This window comes from Corvus brachyrhynchos, unplaced genomic scaffold, assembly GCF_000691975.1.
Source record: "Corvus brachyrhynchos isolate BGI_N302 unplaced genomic scaffold, ASM69197v1 scaffold281, whole genome shotgun sequence".
NCBI classification, from domain to species: domain Eukaryota; kingdom Metazoa; phylum Chordata; class Aves; order Passeriformes; family Corvidae; genus Corvus; species Corvus brachyrhynchos.
The window spans coordinates 4,760,445-4,784,644 of NW_008236509.1; the positions used below are offsets into that span (position 1 = coordinate 4,760,445).

A 24,200-nucleotide genomic window follows, 5' to 3' on the forward strand; every position below is an offset into this window, starting at 1 on the left:
TACTTCATTAACGATAGTTACTGTGTTGTTCTGGTAGTAGGTTCTCAGCCTGAGGTTCTTGGGGTTTTTGTCTGTTATACTGGAAATAGTACAGCTGAACTTAGTTGTACTGTTTGATATAGAAACATATGTATTTGAAATAGATCTACATTTCATGGCAAGTCATAAGAATTTTATTTTATTTATTCACAATTCTTGTCAATCTGTTTCCTGTTACAAGGTAACTGTGAAGACTTCATTTCTCATGCACAAAGCTTAAAGCTACAGAAGTAGAGAGATACTGTCTTTACTAGTCAGTCACCTTGTATTCATGACAGCTCTTTCCTAATTCATTGTCCAGAAGGGCGTTCATGAATGCGTCAGTAACCATTAGCCATATAAACAAATGGCAAGGCACTCAACATGGAAGAAGGGGAAATATATAGAGAATCCTGAAAGAGTATAAAGCCATCTGAGGATAACTTTGATTCTTCTTACTGACCGTATATTCCTGCTTTGCCTACTTCCTTATAAACCTGAAGAAAGAACATCTTCATCAGCAGAAGGAAGCAAAAGTGTTTGGTTCTTTGAACATCTTGGTACCATGAAAATTTCAAGAAAGATGGGAGGGGAACAACTGGCCTCAGGAGGCATCACATTTGAAAAAATCCTGGAGTGTATTTTCACAGCAGTAAATGAGTGTTGTTTCCTATTAATGGAAGATACAATTAAGTCTAAATCACTGAAAGGCCAGCCTTTTCCTGGTTTATCCCTATACATATCTTTATGGCATACCCCTTAAACGTGCATTTGAAAAAGGAACACCTCTTTCAATTTAAAGTTCAGGAGTGTGATAAGCATTTTTAGTGCAGAAGAATCAAGAGCTGTGAAATTAATTTTCCTGGTAAAAAACTCACTTATCTTTGCTGCTTTGTGAGCCTGGGCCAGTTGGTCTCTTAATCCTCTGCAGCAGGACGGAGGAGAGAATCAGAAGCAAGAGAAGGGAGGTATCTTGTGATTCACTTAAGTGAGGGGAAAGTGCCGGGGGGGGCAATTACTTGCCGCCATCAGACCAATGCCCAGTCATTCCTCAAGCAATGGCTACTCAGAGCAACTTGCAGTCAGTTGGGGTCAGCTGTTTGCTTGCAACCTCTTGCCCACTGCCTTGACACCATACAACTGCTGTTCAGCAAAAGCTCATCATCAGTGTGTGTTATCAGCACTGTCTGTTCACAAGTCTGGAAGCAACATGTGGGCTGCTGCACAGAAAATTACCTCAGTCAAACTCAGTGCAACTATACTCTGCTTCTTTCCTTACTAATGCATGAAACAAGGAACTTTAAATGGTGTCAGAAATGGATTGACTATTTTCCATTAGGTCAAACTGACTGTTGACATTAGGTATGTACTACAAGATTTAACTTGTATTACAAGGATTCCGATATAAATGTCCAAAAACAGTTGTTACACTATGAAATTAACTTATTGCGTAGATTGGTAAGTGGTTATTTTTTAATTTTTTTTTTTTAATTGTAGATTTACCTACGGCAGCAAGATAAAACAGCTAGTATTAATCAAAATATTCGTATTGCCAAGATGTCTCTCATTGACCTGGCAGGATCCGAACGTGCCAATGCAACAAATGCCAAGGGGGCTCGTTTTGTAGAAGGAACAAATATTAACAGGTCCCTGCTTGCTCTTGGAAATGTCATTAATGCATTGGCAGATCCAAAGGTATGTGCTGGTTTCCCATGCAGTCTTTACCTTTTAGTAAAGATAAAAGTTCTGAAAACGTTTTAAAAAGTGCTAAACTGCTTGAATAATATAGTTTACATTGTCAGTGCTACTCACATCATCATTCTCATGTAAGATTGTCTCAAGGGTTTCCACCATCATGTCTGTGATAGCTGAAAGACAGTCCTGAAGAGAGAGAATTCTTAAAAATGATGTGCAGCTACCTAAGGATGGTGTCAAAGATGAATGGTACCTGTTTTTCTTATAGACCTTCTTCAAAATCAAACATATATAGAGAAGCTTGCATGAGTAAATGAATAACCTTAAAATTAAGCTTTAATCTTGGGGGGAAGAAGCTTTTACAGGCAAAAACAGCCCCTCTTCCAAGTTATTCTTTTGGGATCTCGCATTCAAATCCCTGCTCAAAGCAGTGAGTCAATCTCTTGATCTGGCTCACCAGCTTAAGGCAAGGAATAGGTATGATTGTGTAGGACAATGGCAAAACCTCCTGAACTTTTGCATAAATAGAGTCAAGTGCATTGTCTACCATGACACTCTTTGTCCTCCTCAGCTAGCAAATTCCTCCTTCAAATATGCCAGGAGAAAATCAGATTTTATTTCCCTTCCTGTTGCTGCATGTCCTCATCATCTTGTTGGAGTGGAAGGTGGAGTTTATAATCTACCACGGACATAAGAAAGAATCTTCATATTGATTTATTTGATGTGGGATTGGGTTCCTAGTGGCCAAACTTAGCATAATGAAATTAAAATTCTGTAGCTTCGTAAAGCAGAGTGTGTGTTGCCTGGAAAGTTTGTGTACTCTCCATCCTTGGAGATAATCAAAACCCTACTGGGCATAGTCCTTGTCATCTTACTCTAACTGACCCTGCTTTGAGCAGAGGTATTGAACTAGAGGGATTTTAGAGGTCCTTCCCAATCTGGATGATTTTGTAAACTGAAAGTAGTTTAATGTAGTTTACTTTTTCTGTTAGTTGCCCCATCACAAAAATAGGAGTTACATATCCAGACGTCAGAAAGTAATCTAGCTAATACATGTGTTGTAAAGGTATTGAACAGTTCCAAGAGATTTAAACTGTTTGAGATGTATAGATAATTTTAAGAAAAATTACTTATGTCAAAGAAAAGTTTCATGGCTGTTTGTCATGTTTTGTGTCACTCTTGAAATTCTAAGCAGACTTTTATTTAAAGTACAGTTGACTAAACCATAAAAATATATATTACTCTTTTTAGAGCAAGAAACACATTCCTTATCGAAACAGCAAGCTTACTCGTTTATTGAAAGATTCTCTTGGAGGAAATTGCCGAACAATAATGATAGCTGCTATTAGCCCATCTTCTTTGTTTTACGATGATACCTATAATACTCTTAAGTATGCAAACCGAGCAAAGGATATCAAGTCATCTGTGAGTATATTGGTATCTATTATCTCTTGTCAAAGTACAATAATGCAGTATTAAAAGAAGAATGATTTCTTTTGGAATATTATATTTTTCTTCACTTTTGTGTCAAAATTTTGTTGCATTACATTTTCTTTCTTTACAGTCAACTCTTCCTTATCTAAGTGATAGGTGTAGCAGATATATAGTAGATCCTAGATCTGACCTAAAAGCAACATAACTTTGTTAATGAGATGATGCTGCCAGTTTGAAACAGTTTGTTTTGTGAGCATGAAATCTAGAAATAATCCTTAGCTGGTAGAATTCACATCCTTTTTTAGTATATTGCTATTACTTTCTCAGAGAACTGTAAAGTATATTAAAGAAATTTCTGGCCAGTTGTACAAGAGCCAGTCCAGGTTTGTACCGGTAGAATTCAGCTGGAGTCAAGTAGCTCAGTGAGATTGTATTGATAGATGAAAAGCTGGAGTGTCCTGTTTCTGCTCTCTATTGCTTTAATTTTAGTTTTCATCATCTTTTTTTATTGTAGCTCCTAATTCTTTTTATGTAATACAGGGTTCACTGTAGTTTCCATTTGTTGCATACTTAATGGCAGCTTTTATAATAAAATGCACAAGATAGGCATTAAATAGTGAAACTAATCTGAATAAATGCAAAATATGCTTGCACATGTAAATGTGATTATTTTCAGTTTGTTGAGGGAAATGTCCTGGCCATGGGTGTGCAAAAGCTGACAGTCTTATTCTTGTTGTGCAAGTCAGGATTTTATTAATCTCTTTCCTCATAATATAGTGTACGTGTAACTATGTAGTGCTTACACACAGTGTGTTTATTATGCATGAAAACACAAAGGAGCTGCCTTTAAATTCTAACTCGTTTCTTTACAGTTGAAGAGCAACGTTGTTAGTTTGGACAGTTACATAAGCCAGTATGTTAAAATTTGCAATGAACAAAAGCAAGAGGTATGTATAAAAATCTGTTGTTAAGAAGTTGAAAGGTTAACTGTTTATTTGAATATAAAAAGTAGTTTATGGGATTGAATCTATAAGGTAATATGGTTCTAATGTATTTTTAAGTAAGAGAATTTTGTCTTCTGAGAGGAGTATCACCTGCTGCCATTTGTAAAGCTGTTGAATATCAGCACAGAATGATAGTTTTTAAAAAAAGAAAAAACAACCTATTTCAACTAAAAGGTGCTTCTTTTGGTTTAGATCCTAATGTTGAAGGAGAAACTGAGAAAATACGAAGAAAAGCAAGCAAGCATTCCTGAAAATCATAATACTGCAGAACTTTCAAACAACCAGCAAGTGGAAATAGAAAGGTAAATGAATCATATCATGAGCTTGCTTGCAGGCTGGAGTTTGTCTAACTTGTAAAAGCATTTGTAAAACAAACCTACTCTCTTCAATATTGGTTTCCTCATTTTAACATTGCTTTACTTAGATGTAGGTATGGCTTTGCTTAACATGTTGTTTCTTTTTACAGCAATTTGGTGGTGGATTTAAAATGAAAGAGGGGGATGCAGGAAATGACATGTGACAGGAAGGAGCATATGAATGCTGACTTCCAGCAAAGCTTCTTAGCAGGTTGTGTTTGTGGGTAGGCAGAATGTAGTTTGCATAAATGACAGCAGCTCTTGCGACTGTTGGCAGACACTAATTCAAGTGGTATCTTTCCTGCAAGGTTTGAGAGTGACAAAACCTGGAATTTTTTCTACAAAGAGTTCAATTTATGTTTGTAGATTCTTTATTTTCTACTGCTTTAATATTTCTTGGCCTCTTTTTCTTCTTGGTAATGTTCCTGTCTATCTTTTCTCATGCGACCGTCTCATGAGAGAACATAAAAAGCTACAAACTAAAATGTGAGGTATCAATTTGTTGTAGAAGCCACTGTATTCTATGAAGAGGGTAGGTTTTGGAGCAGAAGACTTTCAGGAGATGTGTCTCTGCATATCCCATCTCATATTTCTGACAATTACTCACCTAAGTTGATTCAGCTAACTTTTTTTTTTATTTAGCCCTTTGAATGTGCTATTTTTTAACCTGGAAAACTTTGAGGTGAAGTAAAAAACCATTCGAAGCAAGATATTTTCTAACTGTGCTTTATTTTAGTGGCATTCCAGACATTTCAATAAACCCTTTCATTCAGGTTATTTAAATTGAATTTTCAAAAGAAGTGTGGGTTTCTAAGTCATGTTGATAGTTCTGACAGTTTTCCTGCATATTTTTGCACTGTATGTCTTTAAGATTGATTTAATTTCCTGTGATTTGCCCTTTATTTCATTCTTTGTGTGTGGGAAGAGTCAGTCGAAGGAAGGGTCTCTAAAATACCCCTTCAAAAGGCTGGACATAGTCTATGCCAAGATTTTCTGGTCAGAGAGTGTTTGTTTGCATTTTATTGTTACGGAATATCCACAGGGCCACATGTAAGCCTATCCCATTCCCTCTGGATATCAGAAATGATGTGGATGTCTCATTCTCTTCTTTCTGATGAGTATCCTGCCAGGTTCATCATACTGATGGTGTAGGTAATGAATTGATTTCTCCCACAGGTTTTGAAGGTATTGTGCTGCCTTCTCCCTTTTAGTTGGGACAGGGAAGAGAGCCATATCCATGATCTTGTATTTCAGTCCAACTACCCATGATTTGTGTCACTTTTATCTGAAAGAGACTCACTGGGTACACCACTTGCTTCTTCAAACCTTAGTCATTCCTCCTTCTGCCTAAAGCTTGGAGATGTGTCGTCTGCCAATCCTTCAAGTCTTGAGCCTGTTGAGGTAGACAGTGGACGTTGTCTCAAGAGCTACAACCTTGACCTCTTTGACACTAGGTAGTATAGGGGGTTCACACCCTGGATATGCCTACAGGATAACTTTGTAATTTTTCAAGTAAAGAACAGAAGTGTGCTTATTGAAAGACTGAATCCAGCTCAGGGCAGGAACTTCACAAAGGCTTCTATACTTTATGCTATATTTGGAACACTGGTGAATATATGTACACAAGAGGTTGGTTTACCAGTCACGGCTCCTTATAAGGAGTGTATATAGAATCAGAATCTGCACCCTTGTCTGAATTATACCCAGCTTTCTACTGTGATGGAAACTGAGAGGATTCACTTTGGTTCCGTATTGCTGTGTTTCCCAAGCAGCTGGGAGGAACCATGTTTCTATGAATACTATGGAGGACAAAAATTCTCCAAGCAGTGTGCAATCGGTGGTATATTAGTATAGATAGGAACAGTGTAGGGTAAGAACTCTGATACTCTGCAGCTGACTGTTTCATTATCATAGAATCTTTTAGGTTAGAAAATACCTCAAAGATCATAGAGTCCAACCATTAACCTGTTACTGTTCTGATGCCATGATGATTTTTTGCCTTTTCTTTTATACCCCTGTTATACCTTATTACAACTGTATTCATGGTGCTTTTTGCCTACATTCTTGGACTTGTTTGTCAAGCTGAGAGATTAAACATTTTAGAAGCTTCGTAGCTAGGGATCAGTGTGCCCCAGACCCCAAGGTCCTCTCCAGAACACATTCTGTAAACCAAGATAGAACCATCCAGGAGAGGGCTCCTTGGGGAGAGGGGCTCACTTGAGCCTCCCATTGGGGAATCTTTGATAGATATGCTAATTAGTAAAACCTAGAATGTTGTACCAGATCTTTTGGGGTGGGCATTTTGCAGGGTGCATTTCGGTGCATTCCACCAGGATGTGTGCACCTAAGGATCCTTAAAATAAATACCAAGGTAAAATCCCTTTTTCCCCTTCTAACCGTGTTTGATTCTTGATTTTAAGACCAGGAAAAGGCATCAGTTCCTTAAAGAAATAATACTTCTAAATTCTGGGAGAGTTCTAGTACACTTTTTTACCAAGATCAACAGCATCATCCTCTAGACACTTGGGGAAAACTTGTATTTCTAAACCTGTGGAGAAGAATTATTTTCTTAATTCTGTTTCTTTTTAAAAGGAGAGTAATAAAACACTAGAATAAAGGACTCAATTATTCAAACTTTAGACTATGAAATAGAATTGCTACTTCTGAAACACTGGCAAGAAGTCAATTACATGACAAGAATGTCTCTTCAACTTGTTCTGGAGTTGAACCTGGGTTTTTTTAGCATTTTTACAGCTTTTAATTTTGTGGGGGGTTTTTAATACTAAAAACTGTGTAACCTCTAACGTTGCTTGTCTTTGGAACAGTTGCATGTTGAGCTGTACTTTTATTTTTATGTAAATTTCTAACAACATAGCATGTAATGAAATACTTTGTATATAAGGTTGGTCATTATTGAGATATACAGTATCTTTTGGCCATTCTGTACTGAAACATTTTCAGTATTCAGGAGTGAAGTGAAAAAGTACCACGAGTGAAAGTTATATTGCAGTATGGCAATGCTTCCAGGTCTTCTTATTCTTGTTACTCTGACTTGTGTTGCAGACTAGGGGTAACCAGATAACTGGTTACTCAGTAACTCCTTGAGTACCATCTACCACTACTTTGCTTTTCCCCCCATTAGCCTATCATGTGTTGAAACATGATGAGTGTTCTGATTTTTCTTGTCCGTTAGTGATGAAAATTGTACAGCTGCTTCAGGGAAAGTGAGTAACTGAAGACGTTTCTGGTTTTCCTTTTTTTGAGGATAGCTAGCAGGTTCTTTGAACACTGTGTCTATGGCAACAGTAGTCTGATCTGTTTAATAAATTGATGTAAGAAGTAGAGAACATAGGTGTTTAGTATCTTTTGGAGTTAGAGAAAGGCATCCTAAAGCTTCTTCACATAGGTCTTTTCTTTTAAATCCCAGTGTTGTCTTCATAAGTATGACAAGGTTTATTTTTAGTGACTCCTTCAAAATTTCACATCCCATTTTCAGTTCAAATACTTAAACATTCTTACAGATTTACTGACATTTTATTTAGTGCTCATCTATAATAGGCTTTACTAATTTCCTTTTAATTTCTTCATACTTATCTTATTAACTTGGAATTGAAAATTCCCCTACCAAAGGAGATGGGCATAAAAAGTCATCAATACATAATTAATTATTATTCTTTGGCTTTAGATACAAAGAAATCCTTAAAAATGTATTTGCAAACCGTGAGGAAATCAGAAAAGAATACCTCAATGTGGAAATGAAACTGAAAGAAAATACACTAAAGAAATATTACCAGAATCAATGTCATGAACAAATTCAACTGATGTGCTCTGAAGAAAGAGTAGAAAAGGTGAGTTTTCTGTAATGTAGTGCAGGGTATCATCTCTTCATTTTGGTATATTTGTGTAAATTTTGCTTAAGTAATTGTGTAATGAATTAATGCATAAATATTGAATTAAAAATGAGACACACAGATTATCACTCCTCTATGACTATTGATGTAGTGACCTAATTTCTGAGGTAACAGCAGAGTATAGTTGTCTTCTGACTAGAAAAGAGTGCCCTTTGCCTTGTTAGGACACTATCTTGCTCATATCCAGCTTGCTGTTGCTGGTTTTGTGCCTTTTAGTTTTCATATTTCAGAAACAGTACAAACATCAGAAGAATTTGATGTTTGAAGATAGAGGATTTTCCTTTTACCCAATGCTTTATCCTTTAGCAGGCTTTTTGTAGGACATACTGCATAAGGAAAACAGAAAAATTGCTTTTTCATATTCATCCTTGAGTTACTAGGAACTATTTGGTTATGTTATATAAAAGTAAGGAAAAAAAATTTTATATATAAAGAGAATTTGGTGAACATAATTTGAAAGTTTCCACCTTAAATGCTGATTATTTTTGGGGGGGGATTTTTTCTTTAAGGCCACTTGCAAGCGGGATCAAAGGCTTGCAGCACTTAATAGCCACTATGTACGCATGCAGAAGAAAAAAGAAGAGGAGACCAATCTTTTTGAGGAAAATACCAAATGGCTGCACCGTGTTGAAAATGAAATGCGCCTTCTGGGTCAAGAAGGGTGTATTCCAAAAGTAAAATGCCTTTCACTTTGTCATGGTTGGGGATGGGGAGGAGAATTGGTAAAAGGGTAAAACCTCTGAGTTAAGAACAGCTTAGTAAGTGAAATAAAGTAAAATGTATGGGGAGAGTAAACAGACAGAGGCAAACATCTTTGGTATGCATAGATAAGCATCCATGTGTGCCTGTTGGATTCTTAATGCTAATTGCACCATACACACTATTGGTCAAAGGACTCTACAAAGTTATATTTATGGATGTAAATAAAAATCAAATAATTCATACTTTTCTACCATAAAACTTTATTACAGTAATATAGCTCCACTCCATCTTTAGTTTTCAATATAGGGTGATCTAATATTATTTTTAGTTTAAATTTTAGTTTCTTCTTACCAGTTTGATGTATAGCTGTTTGATTTTCATTTTTATTCCTAATTTCCCAAAGGAACTTTGTCAAGATCTGCAGTATTGGCATTTAAACCTAGAAGTTCAGGACCTGAAAGCTCAGATTGAACACATGTTGTCTCTGGTCTCCCTTCAAGATCAGTATTATAAGCAAACAGAAAAGTAAGTATGGTTTCGGGGCAGGTGTGATAAGACTTACATTCTGACATGTGTAACTTGAGAAGACCTATTTAGAGAATTTAGTTTTAATTGAAACAGAAGTAAGATTTTTCTCAAACTTTTTGTTTTCTGAGTTAAAATTATGTTTTCTTAAGCAAACTTGTCATGCCTCTTGCTGGTTTACAGAGTACTAAATACTGCACTTCCAGTTCTTCGCAAGCAATACCTGATTTTGAAAGAAGCTGGGTTGACAAATGACTTAAGTGAGACTGAATTTGCAGAGGTTGAGCAACTGATTCAAAGACAAAAATCGGTAGCTTGGGCTGACCAGACTGAAAAGAATCAAAATCAAAACCATGAAGTAGAAATGTCAGCTATCTTTTCATTCCCGCAGCTTGTGAGCAGACCAAACACCCCATGCCGTAAGTATCAGTGCCTTATCCATATTTGGAAGTTTCAGTAATTAACAAACTACAGGTCCCTGTTTAGTTACTATGTATTTAAATTGGTAGTGATGCAGGAAACCATCTGTATTTAAAGACGGTGCTGAATTCTGTGTGTTGCAGAACATGAGGCAGTAATCATTGCAGAAACTTTTTTAATGACACTAAAGTTTTGCCTGCAGTTCTTTCGGAGAACCATGACAATGTTCAAATGCAAATTAATTGCTATTGGCTGTTCTCACTTAAAAAGTATTTTAAGTCACACAAATAACTTTTCTGTTTACAAGCACTGTCTCCCAAAGGTCAAAGCAGCTACATAATTTCTGCAGAATAGGTAAAACTATGAAACCAAGACCTTAACTTCTTGTGTGTTTCTTTGGAATTAACTGCATTTGCTAGCTGGTCCTGAAGAAGGAAGTCAAACTAGTAATTGATGTGGAAAAGGAATTTAAAAATTGTAAAGAGAAGGATAGCAAAACTGAAAGGGTAGGGGGATTTGTTCTAGGTTTTGTTAAAGGTCTTCTATGAAGTAGGTTCTTGGAATATAATTCTAAATGTTCTTACTTTATTGTATTAATTGATTTTGGTATTATCTTGTTATAAGATCCTTCTTCCTATCAGGAGTTTCTAAATAGCAAAGAATTTCAGCTGATTTCCAGTAATGCCTAAATCTTTGTTTCTAATGAAGATTTCTTCTGTGTAAAGAGTCTCTTAAATATAATAAAGTCGTAGTGTGGGAGGAAAAGATAAAGATGTTTTCTGGCCATTCATTCAATATCTGTTTCTATGGTCAAATTATCAAGATAGTCAATTCTTGTGAATCAGCTCTTGATTTCTAGTGAAAGATAATTCAAGTTCATATGGTTTGTTAAAGCACGTGTAGTGCTTCACTCCAGGACTTGGCCTCCTTCTCTATCTTGTTTCTCCTTTAGCCTTTGAAACCTTTAAACACCTCATTTAAAATTCTGACCTTAATTAAAAGTAAAAATTGTTGCTTTTTACAGAAAATGCTGGCTTTCCAATATCTTCTCTCTTTTTTTGACACATACATTAAAAATTTAGATTAAGCTTCTGTACGCTTCATGTAACCATAAATGTGCAATGCGATGAACAATTTAACTGTGTCAAAGAAAGCACGAGCTATGGAAACAGGTTCATTTAAGAATGTATTTGGGCATCCATTCTGAAGTGTTCATTAATGGGGAGCCATACAGTATTCAGAATTCAGACTGAGGGCTGGAGAGCTCTGACTGGTACTTGCAAGTATTTCTGTGAATGGGGAAGTTCTTGGCACTGTTTCAAGCATCTCATTTCCAGATGCCTTACTGTACATTACCACTGAGAGAATGGAATTGATTTATGAGAGGAAGAAAAAAAGGCATCTATTGCCTCCCCTTGTCACAAACATTCTGATCTGAAAAGTCAATTTTTTATTTTGTATGGCAGAAAAAATTGGGGTATAGTTGTACATAGTAAAAGATTTGATTAAAAGCAGGAAAAACACGTCTGGAATAGGAAAGATTTGTCTTATTAAGCAGCTCTTTCTTACTGTCTTATGTGATTTCTAAGTATTTTTTCTCATGCTGTGTAAAACAGTACACCTGATCACTGGGACTTGCAAGAATGCAGCCTGGATATGGGCCTTTTTCAGTTCACAGCTGTTGTTTGTGAAACTGTTGTGAAACTTGCCATCACAGTGATGATGCCTTTGGGTCAAAGGAATATTAAATAATTGAAATGCCTTGACTAGACCTCATTTGCAATTTGGAATTCCATGAGTCAGTTGTTAAAGAATGAAAATGTATGATTAGAATTGTAATTTGATCAATCAGTGGTAGCCCAGAAATGTTTATTGAAATGCATACATTAATATTTAATTTCACTTTAGCAGAACAACCTGGTAGACTTAATTTAGCACAGTTTCCAGAAATAATCCCCTTATGCATGTATTAGCATGAGTTCCAGAAGAAGAGAAGTCTTGGCCATTATTTTGTCCCTAATGTCAATTAGAACTAACTCAATTCATCAGAGTAGTTTTGCCATGAGCTCTGCTCACTTTTGCTGTGACTCATGTTTCACACATAGTGCATTCTGCTTCTTGTATTAATGCACAGGGCTGTAAATATCTGATATTGCTGTGTTTCTTGTCAGATAAATCAGTACTTCTGAGTAGTCTTTTGGGACAAATGATACAACAAACTACGGAACAAAACCACCTCATATCACTGGTGGTTGATCAGTGGATGATGGCTTTTATGTTTAATTTCTGAGTGAATCTCTTAAATAGTATCTTAAAGAATTTTGATAATTGTGTTTTATAAACATCAGCCTGAAATTAAGGATCAGCAAATATGTGATCTCTACTCTAAAATATGTTTGGTATAATGTTAATTTTTAAAGAGAAGCATTGTAGCTGAAAGTACTAGTTACGGAAATAAAACTTCCAAATTTTTCTTTTAAGCTACTTCATCAGGTTAACTTTGGCTGTTCTGTAAAGTACATAAGTGATTCATTTTTGTATATGAAATAAAAAATATTACTGAATTATTATGATGACATTGATGCAAAAGATTGAAGTAGCTATAAAACATGAAGCAAATACAGACTATAAACATAATTTCTCTGCCTTATTATGGAACAGGTTTGAAATTTTTTTTTTTTTAAAGTTGGAGCATGTTGTTTATTTTCCTACTGAAAGATAATGACAATACTTAATGATTACCCTTAGACATCCATTCAGGAACTGTTTAGATTTGTTCTTTAAGGAAATATAAATAGCCCTACTTGCTTCTCCACTGTATCATCTTCAGTACCATGTATTTAGAAATTTATGGATATAGTAGGGTTTCTGTAGCAGCTTCAGTTGTCTGAGTCCCTTTTGCATAAACTTCTCAATAGTAGCTTTTAAAAGCACTTGCAAAAAGAAGCTTCAGTATCTTGCTTCCTTAATAAGATGGAAATAGAAACACTGGCAATTCTTTATTTTGTGGGTCCAAATGTTTTCCTTGCTGTATTTTTATTTACCTGAGATTGTAATTGTTTGGAGCTATATACAGTAGAACAACAAGCTAAAGTGGAATTAGGATTTTGGAGTTGTTTTTGTTGCATCGTATTTGGTTTATGTTACTTAGTGAAGCCAAGTTAAGCACGATACTGCTGATGATGTTTGTTTACCTGTTTACTGTGTTAGGAGCAACATAATAATTTCACAAAAAGCTATGGGGAGGGACACTTCTTAAGTATTTTATATGATTTCTAACACTTTAATGACAAGAAAAGCTTGTTGTGTTTTAACTTAGTTTTACAATGAGTTTTATTCAGAAATAAATAAATTTTAAAAATAGGTCTTTGTTTTTGCTAACAGCTTATAGTTGCTTTATATAGAATTCCTGCAACTATCATTATTAGTTTACTTGTATTACAGTACAAAATGCTGTCCATTATAATGGAATTCATCAAATTATTTATGTTGGCAGTATCTTTGTGTTCTTTACGTATTTAGTTAATGATTTAAATGCTTTCATTTACAGTTAATTTTAAAATGCTTCCAATATTTAGGCCTGTAGAAGCTTCTAAACCTTGGCACTCCCACCAAAATGTTTCTCCATCAGACTTCCTTCTAGTAACTTTAGGACATTAGCAAAACCTCAGTGTCTTACAGTAAGCAAACTTTCTGAAACTGAAACCTCCCTGTCCTAATGTAACAATGGACTAATAGAATTCTAACCATTATTTTTCCTGAAACAGACATTCAGATGCATATAAGTAGGAATAAAATCTAATAAATGAATATTTTAAATGTCCTGAGGCGTTTAATGGATAGTTATTTCAAACACTAGGTTATATAAACCTTATTCTTGTATTTACGAATATAAGACATCAAAAGTCTTTTTAAAAAAGGTTTGGATTCAATTTTTGGTTGTGATGACTTGAATTTTTTTTTTAAAGATCTGTTAGTCTATTACACTGAAGTATATGTTGTACTCATTAAAACAAAATTAAAAAGCAAGCACAGTAATGAGGCATAGCATTGTTGATAGTGTCAGAGAGTAGTTGTTTTAAATTGTTCATAAGTAAGTTTCTTGTTTGTTACTAAATCCTACCAAGTCTTGGAGAAATACGTCTTTATCACAATGGGCCTATTTTATTTTGGGTGGAGGTAAAGATTTTTTGGGCAACATTCAGGCCCTGTTTTACTGCTATTTCCATTCCACTACTCATGGAGAATATATGAATTAACTTAGTGTTTAGATTACAATCAAGGCACTGCATGTCAGCAACCTGCTGCATTTCACCTGGTGAAAGCTGGTCATGGATTAGATGTGGTATAAGAAAATAATATATTTTGCATTTTAACCGAGAAAAAGTCCTTTACATACATAAAGTGAACTTTACATAGGTGCACACATAGACAAATTCACAGTTCAATTATTTAATGTAGTCCTCTCAGGCCCAAGTTTTCTATGTATTTGTTTCTTCAAAGCTGGAAGCAACATAATCGAATTGTAATCGTTCATGTAATAAAATTGTAATCATTCATGTAATTGTCCACACTACTTTTCCCATAAGGAACTTAAACATTGTTCATTCTGACACTAAGCCCCTAAGAGAGGAATAAATGTTTGCTTTGTTTTTTCTAAGTTGAATAATTAAGTTTTCAATATTGAATTAAGTTGTGACTACATAGAATAGACATGTGGCCTATATCTAACCATCTCATTTACTTGCTCCTTGTACACACTTTGATACTACCTGTTCTATCCTCCTGGAACAGGTATAGGTCTCATTGTGATCTTTTAAATCCTTTGCTGTCTCTTATAGCTCTATTTTGTATTTTCTAATTGGGCATCATCTCATGCAGCTGGGTATCCAATTGTATGGCATGTCTAGTACCGAAGTGTGTAGGCAACAACGGTGCCAAGATCATCCCTCATTGGCTTTTCTTCAATGAAGATCTTACTTGGGCCTTTTCCCCAAGACATCTGATTTCTCAGGGTACTTGGGGAATTGGCTTTTTTAAAGCATCTTGGCAAATTGGGTTGCAACTGGTCAATGAGGTCAAAATTAAATGGGGCCTGAGAAATGGTAAGCAGAGAAAAAACTGCAACTATTTAAGCCTTGCTTTCTGTAACAAATCAAGCTTGTGGAGGTGAAATAATACTATACATACATGTTTTTAATCAGTCTTTGTCCTGTTCAAAGAATGTTTTCAGAACAGTTGAAATGCCCTAAGTGTTAACGCATGAGAGAGAACTATAGAAGCATTCAGACTGAGGAGTTCAAACTAGCTTTCTTAGTCTGAGGCAAAAATAGAATGAAATTTAGAAGAAATAAATATTTATCAACACTGTACTAGGAATACCGTAGCTAATTCCTGAGTAACTTGCATGAATTTAAAAAGCAGGGGTTCTTTTTGCAGTTTAGTTGCTCATAGGCATGGAGTAGGCAATGCAGAAAGGAGAAGTATGAATCTGTGGCTGCCAGCTGAAGGGGAGCCAATCCACAGGTATTTTAAGGATACTAGGCTTCATTTCTTAAATTTGCACTGGAAGTTAAATATAAAAGCACTTGGGGTTTTGACAGCCCTCTCCTGCTCTTGATTTGTTTAAAAAAGAAATTCCATAGTTTTTTTGTTATTAACTGTGTAAGTCACCAGTTGCCTACCCATTTGAACAGTGAGCTGTGTCTTAAAATGATCCTCCTTCACTGAAAGCTTGAATAAAAGAAAGGCCTTTTCTGTCTTACTTTGTAGATTGCCTTTATTACCACCTGCCTGAAAAGAAAAACATTATGATACTTCAAGAAAAATAGTTTAAATCAGGATGAATGAGAATGGCCAATTACACTGTATTGCTTGCTTTATTTTTGAGGGTGGGGGAAGTTATATTCTAGAGCAGTTGATAGAGTGGGGTGAGAGAATCCTGGTAACTTTGCTTCCCCCTTTCCAAAACCCTACTTTCTCATTTGCAGTGTCAGATAATTTTTTCCCTCTAAATGGTTCTGTGTCATTCCTTTTTCAACAGCCTCTCAATATTCTGCAAGGTACTTGCTGGGGAAAAAATGGCTATGATCAGGAGTCAGATGTAGATTACTTTGATTGTTCCACCTTAAAATATGAGTTTTGTTGTGGTAGTGCAATAATTTCCAATACCCCTACTCTTCCGTTCCCTCTTGCATGTGTCATATCTTACTTGTGATTATTTGTATAACCTCTGGGATTAACTATACCAACCTATGCATATTTATAATACTTTGAGTGTCACAGAGCAAATACCATCTTAGACTAAGCAGCAATAGAAATAATTTCACTTATATGATCAAGTTGATGTGAATATGAAATAAATAGGATTTGTAATAATTTCGGCTAATATCTCAGTAGGGAAGAGGAGGGAAAATGCAAGATTTAAGTAGTATGTACAGTTAGATGTGCTAACCATTGTTACTTACGCTTCACAGGCACCTCTTTTGGTACACCATCACAAGAAATGAATAAAAATACACAAGTGTTAGAATGTACAGAACCACCACAGAAAAGAACTAGGAGGAGGCTGATGGACTCTCCAGTCGTAGCTCCAACTCCACCTGCCTCTAACCGATGCAGCCTCCAGCACCTGGAGGATTCTCTTGCCAAGGAAGTCTACCCTATAGTCTATACACCAGACTCTTGCAGAAAGCCAGTACAAAGCTTCTATACTCAGACTGTGATAAAGAAGGCTTTACACCTTGCAGGCCTAGAGGAAGTCAGTGCATGTAGTACAGATATGCCAGTCAAAAAGGCCAGTATTATGGACACTACATGTGATGTAATCCCAGAGTGTGATGAAAACGTCATGAACTCAACAGTAATTCTCTATGAAGGTACAGATGAAACAACTGAAATGTCTACTTACTCATCTGTAAAGGAGTCACAGCCATGCAGCAATAGCATTGTGCAAAGGTATTTTCCTTTTATATGGGCAAGAAATATTACCAAATAATTTAATCCTGTCTGTCTTTACAGGTGGGTTTTTCCATTTATATCCATTTTATAAATAAACCCAACATTTTGAAAATCAAACCCTCAATTTTGATCAACATTAGATTCAATTCTGCCATTATTTGAAAACAGTGTGTTAGTGACAACAAATGAAGTTGAAGGCTTTTCCTGTTTTATAAGATATGTACCAAAAAGAAAATACAGCATTTTTTAAACTGATTGTGATGCCTCAGGCAAGTTACTTTCTCTAGGCCTTATGTTTCCTGTCTGTAAAATGGATACTTAACCACACTGTGAAATGCCATGCTTAAAGCTGCTGTGTATGTCTGAATTCTGCAAAGCTACTTCAACATTAATGAGATGAATTTCCAGTTTTGGTTTTCAACTTACCATATATTTGTTTACAGTTAAGAACAAATTTACTTGACTTTACCAAGAATATGTTTTACACAAATGTAATTCCTTTATTTCAGACTTGATCTTTCTTCCTTAAGAAGCAAAAATTCTGCTCCGGTATTTGAGAAGCCCTCGTATATGGCAATGACTTCAGCTGCTCAGAGAAAAAGAAAAGTATTAAGGTAGGATTAAACTAACCCTTCTATACAAAATGAGTTTTCATTTCTTATGTTCTTACTTCAGTTTCTATATTCTATTTTAAATATGAAAGCATCTTGTACAATTCATTTGGACCTGCATGTCACATGTTGTGATTCAAATATGTTTGAATTCAATTGAATTTTTTTTTGCTTTTCCAGGTAACTTCAGTAGATTTTTTTTTTTTTAATCTTGGTTTAAGAACTTCTGTTTTAATAATTACAAGCTAATATCATGTCTTGTGTAGCTGCTTGTCTACTCAAAATAGAAAGATGGCACATAATTCTGAAAAAAGAAATTTCGTCATCAATTAAAAATCTAAGTTTTTTGAAAGCATTCTGCCTTTTCTGGAACACATTAGAAACTACCAAAATAAAAAGCAGGGGAAAAGATATACATGACAATAGTTACATGATCAACTTTGTTTTTCCAATAATTCATTTTCTGTCTCATATATTGTGACTTAGTTTTTGTGATCTGCTCTAGGAAGAACTTTCGTATAATCACTTCTGGTCTATGACCCTAAAAGAGGCTTGTTAGTAGGAGCACCAGAAAAGCTGAAACTGAATAGACAATAAGTTGAATTGTAATTTTTTTGTGTGTGTATTTCTGTGGTTGGTTGGTTTTGGGTTTATTTAATGTATTAAAAACCTGATTAGCTATGGAACAGCTGATGAAACAGCTGGTCTTTTTTTTTTTTTTTCCTATTTCGAAAAGCAAAAATTGATACAACCTTTTTTAAAATCATGTTATGAGTCACCTGTTGCTAGACAGTGAGTAGAGCTACCATCACACAGGTGTTATGGTGGATATCTCAAGAATGTTGGAGCAAGTCTATAGATAGATCACAGGACATGGAAGTAACTTAAACACCTTTTTGTTTATTAGCACCTTCAAAATAGAGAATTATCCTAGGAGATCACATTCAGCTGGTCTAGTTTCATGTTACTATTCCAATTGTTATCAATTACTGTTCTAAACTATCTTGCTAGGATGAGGAATAAACTCTTTTGCTCTAGGATGAGAAAAGAGGCACTGCTCACATTTTCAAAGAGCTGATTATGAATTTAGCAAAATAAATCACCTGTTTTCTGAAACCAAGCTAGTTTTTTCTACATTCTCTCTAGGGAGAGGTGGGAACTTCTGGAGCCTGATTTATCTAGTCTTAAGATAAAAGTTCTCAGACAGGCTTTTAAAGTACTTTTTTTTGTAATAACTATGTAATAATTTTAAAACATGTATATATATGCTTATTTCTTCCCAAAAGACTAGCTCTTTCTGCTCACCTTGTTTCTTTTGTGTCTCAAACATATTTCCCAATTTCCAAGTTAGAATTCCACTACAGAAAAATCCCACAACTTCTATTCCTTTTATAGAGATCATTCTGCCTCAGTAACTTGTCTGTATACTGAGATTCTTTATGGTTTTGTCTAGCAGTTGATGATGAAGAGAAGGAATGAAAACACATTTGTGAAGCAGGAAAGGAATATGCTCCTACTTTTCAGAGTGTGCCTTCATTCTGTTTTCTTCCTTACTTTTTCCCTCTTTTCTTTCCCGTGCTTTCCCTGATTGAAGTGGTTCTCTCCAGTCATTCATCTCTTTCTAATGTTAGAATAAAAATATAAATTTCAGTCATATTGTCCACATTAGAAGTATAATTTGAAACAGTCGTATTTTGAGGATAAAGGGGTAAGAGGCAAGTCAGTCATAAGAGAGACTATTTTACCAAATTACATTCTTATTGGCATAAGTTCCCTTGCAAGAAGCATGCATGAGTAGATTTTTAGGACTGGCACAAGGCAAGTCTTAGCCTTTGCTGCTTGCTATATATTTTTATTTAGGCAGAAAATTATTATTAAGAAAGTGTGAGTTAGGGGACTATAAAGTGGAAATAATACAATATTTGTTACAGGAATAGGAAAAGCATAGGAACTTGGAACATAAATACAATTAGCTTGTTTATGAGGCTGTCTTGCCGAGTGGAACCGAGGAAATTTGTGAGGCAGTTGCAAAAGGGTGAGATCAGATAGGTTCATAATTTTTGCTGTAGACCTTAAGTCCATCACATAAAATGCTATGGATAAAATATAGAGGTTTTGTTTTAATGAATTTGAAGCTGTAACAGTTTTCTTGCAGCCTAGTTAAAAAGTATTGTCTGCAATGAAGCCACCCCCTCCAACTGTGTTGGAGGCCCTAGAAAAGTTATTGTAGCAATAAAAAAATGTGATTTGTTCAATAAACACAGCTTGGTCATTTCAAGGATTTTGTAACATGCCTTAAGATTATTTCTTAGTATAATTTGTATGTGATGACCATCAAACTGACTTCTGTAGTTTCAAAAAAAATATGACATATTGTCTTGCCTTTTAATACAAGTGGCAACATTAGTTCTTACTTTCACAGTTGAAGCATTTTTGTAAATTTTTAAAAAGGAAAACAGGGACTAGTATCCACAGATATACATAATAAATTAGTTTATTGTTTGCATTCTGTTATGATTCTATGAACACTGGATAATATTTAAAGTACTTCTGCACTGCAAGGCCTAAACTACTGTAATAAGCTTAGTGACTGTACTGAAAGCAAACACCTTTCTGGCAACTTTTCCAGTTCTGCATCAAACACTGTGTTGGGCAGCCGGGAAGACCCGGTTTCTGCAAAACGCATTCGACAGGACATCTTGTTAAGCCACGCAGCCTTGCGAGTACCCCAAGTGTCTGGTAAGTGTCAGAGCTTGAGTGGATGACACTGCATTGGTAACAGTGATTGTACAGCAAGTGCAAAATTAAGATTGCTACTCAATTTATTTTGTCAATTTAATAGCATGTATTGCTGTGATAGTATACTAAGCCATTGGTTTGAATAGTATATCCCTTTATTTTAAAAAAAATCAGAATGTCAGTTATATAGATAGTATGTAATCAAAATTCAACAAGGTTGTTGGGAACACCTTTTCCCCAAGAGCCAAGGTCTTCCACCTAAAATAGTTTATGTACTTGTTGAGAAATTTGGTGAATTTAATTACCAATTTTGCCCAAATGTGGTTTATCAGGAAATAAAATTCTCTAATAATTTCCATGCCTGTTTTTAATTGTTTGCCTTAGTTTGCAACACTACACTGATTTGTTTTAACAGATAACAGGTTTTTTCGGAGACTTATTGGTCTTAAAATTTGGGGCTATTTTGGGCAAAAACAATAACTGAGGAAAAGTTATTTTGCTTCTAACATACTGCTGATAATATTAGCAAGTTCTATTCTGTGAAAGTTTGCCTCAATTATATGGCTTCTCTCTGAGGTGCATAAATCTTTTCTATAATAAAATCAGTTACAAATAATTTTTTCAGTGAATGTTCACAAATGTCTTCACAACTTTATAAAAACCTCTGCCTTTTCTAGTGCATGGGACTAAGTTGCTTGGCACCTGCAGCAGATTTTAATGTGCTAAATCTGTACAATTTTCCTTCATCTCTACCCAATTGTCTCCTTTTCCTCTCTATTTTCAATGATACACTTAATGATCTTCTTGGGCTGTTTAGAGGAGATCCAAAATTAGTTTTAAAATTTTTGTCTGCTCTTCTTATGAAATGGAAAAGCAATGTGAAAAAATATTTCTTTTGTGTAGCTTTTTCCAGTGGCATGGGCAATACACCAGTTTTACAGCACATACATGTTTTTAAGTAAAAATTACTTTGAGGAAGCAAGTACATATGAAAATGTCTTATTCTGAATTCATGAGAAATGTTGAGGTTGTATTACAAGAAGCTTTCTGGAAACTGAATATCTGAGTCTAAATTCTGTCTAACCAAGTTACTTATTTGGCAAATTGCATACATGGTTATATCAGTATCAATGTCTACTACAACTGACCAGGTTATGAAGTTAGCGCTATTCAATCATGACTCTGGAATTCAGATACTATGTAATGCAAAGCATGTTTTGAAATGGGAATAAAGTTTTGATTGTTCAATGTTTAACTTAATATGAAATACACTTTATTTTCAAGAGCGTGCATTACAAGAGCAGAATAAACCATAACCAAATACCTAAGAGGAAAAGTTGTTTACAGATTAAAAAGACAAAACTTTCTCTAATGACATAGTGTTCATTTTTCAATCCTATTCTATAATAAGAAGGCTTAATGACATTTTTACATATTCCTACACCTTTGTATAGACCACTGTGCCGTTTTGATAGCATCTCAAGCCAGTTGAGGGTCTAAGCATTCGACTTTCTAGACAATTAAAACACTGGATTGCTGAGCTAAAATTGATTACATTTTTGCATATTAAAATTAGGCTTTCAGTAATGGAAAGAAATGTGTAAAAATTCTTGAGCATATTCTGAAACGGTGGTCCATGTAGGCTAAATTCTACTTACATTTATTGAATGTCTCCCTATTTCTAATAGCATTTCTTTCTTCACTAGGAATGAAAATAAAGAGCAGGAAGCAAGAACAGAATATGTCAAGAAACTTTGTTAGAAGCCTTTCTCAAGGAAATGTGCCGCTGGATGTTAAATCAAGGACATCAAAAAATCTTTTACTTCATGTTTCCAAGAAAAAAAATAGGATTTAGTTCTGAGTTCGTCCATATTTCCAGCAGGATGGATGGATAGCAAATGAGAATAGGGTGAATTGCCTTTTCCTCCTGTAAATAGTTTTGAGAGTTTTGTGATGGAAGTCGTAGAAAAATTATTTTGACCCACTAAATTATTTTTATTGGAGTAGCTTCCTTGTGTTAACATTATTTTTCATTTTGAAGCAGGTAAAGCAGATGCTAATATTAGAACACGTTCATGCTTAGCATTAGCATGCCAGTTTGTTCTTAGATTGTTAGCATCTATTGGTGACATAAGTAGTTCCAAGAGACAGAAAAATATTTACAAAATTTTTAAAATTTTTTTATATTTCCAGTTTTTAGTCTGTTACTTGGTTGTAAATGTTCCTGTTCTGTTTTTTCAATTTAATTCAGCTGTAAATTTGTTTTTATGTTAATTACTTCAAATAAATTTTAATATTATTAAGAGCAATATAATGTGAAATGTATTTGTAGCAAAAATGTTCCTTTCTTCTCTTACGAAAAATGCCTAAATCAATTTTGACAAATATTGTTATAAGTATGTGTAGTTTACAATGTATCTTCTAGTAAATTATTAATATTCAGAGACAGAGCAATTTATATATAGTTATACTGTAACCTTGACAGCCTTCCCAGCCTTCAGAATGTCATTCTAGTGTGTTTGGTCTGTGCAAATGCAAGCATGTGAATTTCTCCAATCTAGGGAGAGCCAGAGGAAGAAGGTCCAGTAAGTAGTTTCAGTGGTGTCAGACAGCTGTCTGAAACAAGGAGCTTCCAACCTGATCAGTTCAGTAATATGAAGTATGCTGCAGAATTTATATTTGACACATTGTAGGAGCATTTTTCAGAGGCTTCTGAAGAAGGAAATGGGAGCTGCCTGCAAAAGCTTTCAGGACCACTTGTGGAAGGAGCAGACAATGTTGCAGAAGCTGTCTTCATTGGAGAAGTTCAAAGAGGAAGAAATAATTTCTTAAGAAATAGGCATTACTAGCTAAAAATACTGAGATGAGATAAATTGAATCCTCTTAGTTGCATTTTAAAAGGAGTATAGGTGATATAGTTCTGGTGAGCCTGGGATCTTGCTGGTAGTGTAATGAGAACTGAGAAAATATTGGCTGTAGGAACCAATATTTCTCTGCCTGTTTTGAAGGGTTTTTACCCCCCCTGAACAACACTGTTTTAACCTCCAACCTTGGAAAAAATTACCAACAATCAGACAAGAACTGGAAAATACAGTGGTGTGAATTTGGGGATAGACTACTATGTAAGATTGTCACAAGGTGAAAAATTCAGAGGTTTTGGGCTTCTCCTTTTAGTAAAATAGATAAGAGTAGAAAATATCAAAATGGAGGATTGTTGTTGTTCTCTAGACTTTCTCCCTTCTTCCTTTACTACTCCATATTCTGCAGTAAAAATAGTTTGGAAGGATTGGACAGAGAATTCTGCAGTTCTTGGCCGTGTTACTGAATAATTGGTAGGAAAGTGAAAATAATAGACTTTTTAGTAACTGTTGGTTAAAATATCTTTAAAAGGCCATGTAAATCTTGATAATTAGACTTCTCTCCTGCTTTCTGTGCTCTGTGTTATGCCTGGGTCATGCTAGTGGCTCTGTTCCTCTGATAAGACTTGATAAACAACTATCTGGCAGCATTGAAACTCCAGGAAAAGTCTCAGTTTTGAAACTCCTTGCACGGACTCTTAAAAAATTCTCTCCCATCAGGAGGGATTTGATTTATGGCATGGTTCAATGTCAATTGGCCATGGAAAAGGCTTGTTTGAAGCCTAAAAACTATAATGTGGGACTTGTCCATGTAGCAGGGTGATGTAATTTCAGTAGAATGAAGAGGGAGGGTCACTTTAATATTTCCCTATCATAATGAACAAGATTTTGGAATTCATTTATTATTTTGGCACCTGATACAGCTTAAGTTGTAAAGACCATTTTTGCTCTATGGGATTTTCTTCAG

General features: G+C 35.1%; 1 protein-coding gene across 1 annotated transcript in view; it reads left to right on the forward strand.

The window, feature by feature from the left end:
- The window catches only part of KIF18A (kinesin family member 18A), a 31,734-nt gene extending 9,055 nt beyond the window's left edge, over window positions 1–22,679 (forward strand). Inside the window, exons 6-17 of the mRNA XM_008644083.2 lie at window positions 1,516–1,713; window positions 2,965–3,138; window positions 4,020–4,094; window positions 4,344–4,453; window positions 8,193–8,355; window positions 8,928–9,092; window positions 9,524–9,645; window positions 9,829–10,064; window positions 16,542–17,022; window positions 17,535–17,639; window positions 20,266–20,375; window positions 22,082–22,679. Coding sequence (XP_008642305.1) covers window positions 1,516–1,713; window positions 2,965–3,138; window positions 4,020–4,094; window positions 4,344–4,453; window positions 8,193–8,355; window positions 8,928–9,092; window positions 9,524–9,645; window positions 9,829–10,064; window positions 16,542–17,022; window positions 17,535–17,639; window positions 20,266–20,375; window positions 22,082–22,230 — 2,088 coding nt within the window. The 3' untranslated portion in view covers window positions 22,231–22,679. The remainder of the gene's footprint in view (window positions 1–1,515; window positions 1,714–2,964; window positions 3,139–4,019; window positions 4,095–4,343; window positions 4,454–8,192; window positions 8,356–8,927; window positions 9,093–9,523; window positions 9,646–9,828; window positions 10,065–16,541; window positions 17,023–17,534; window positions 17,640–20,265; window positions 20,376–22,081) is intronic.
- The last annotated feature ends 1,521 nt before the right edge of the window (window positions 22,680–24,200 follow it).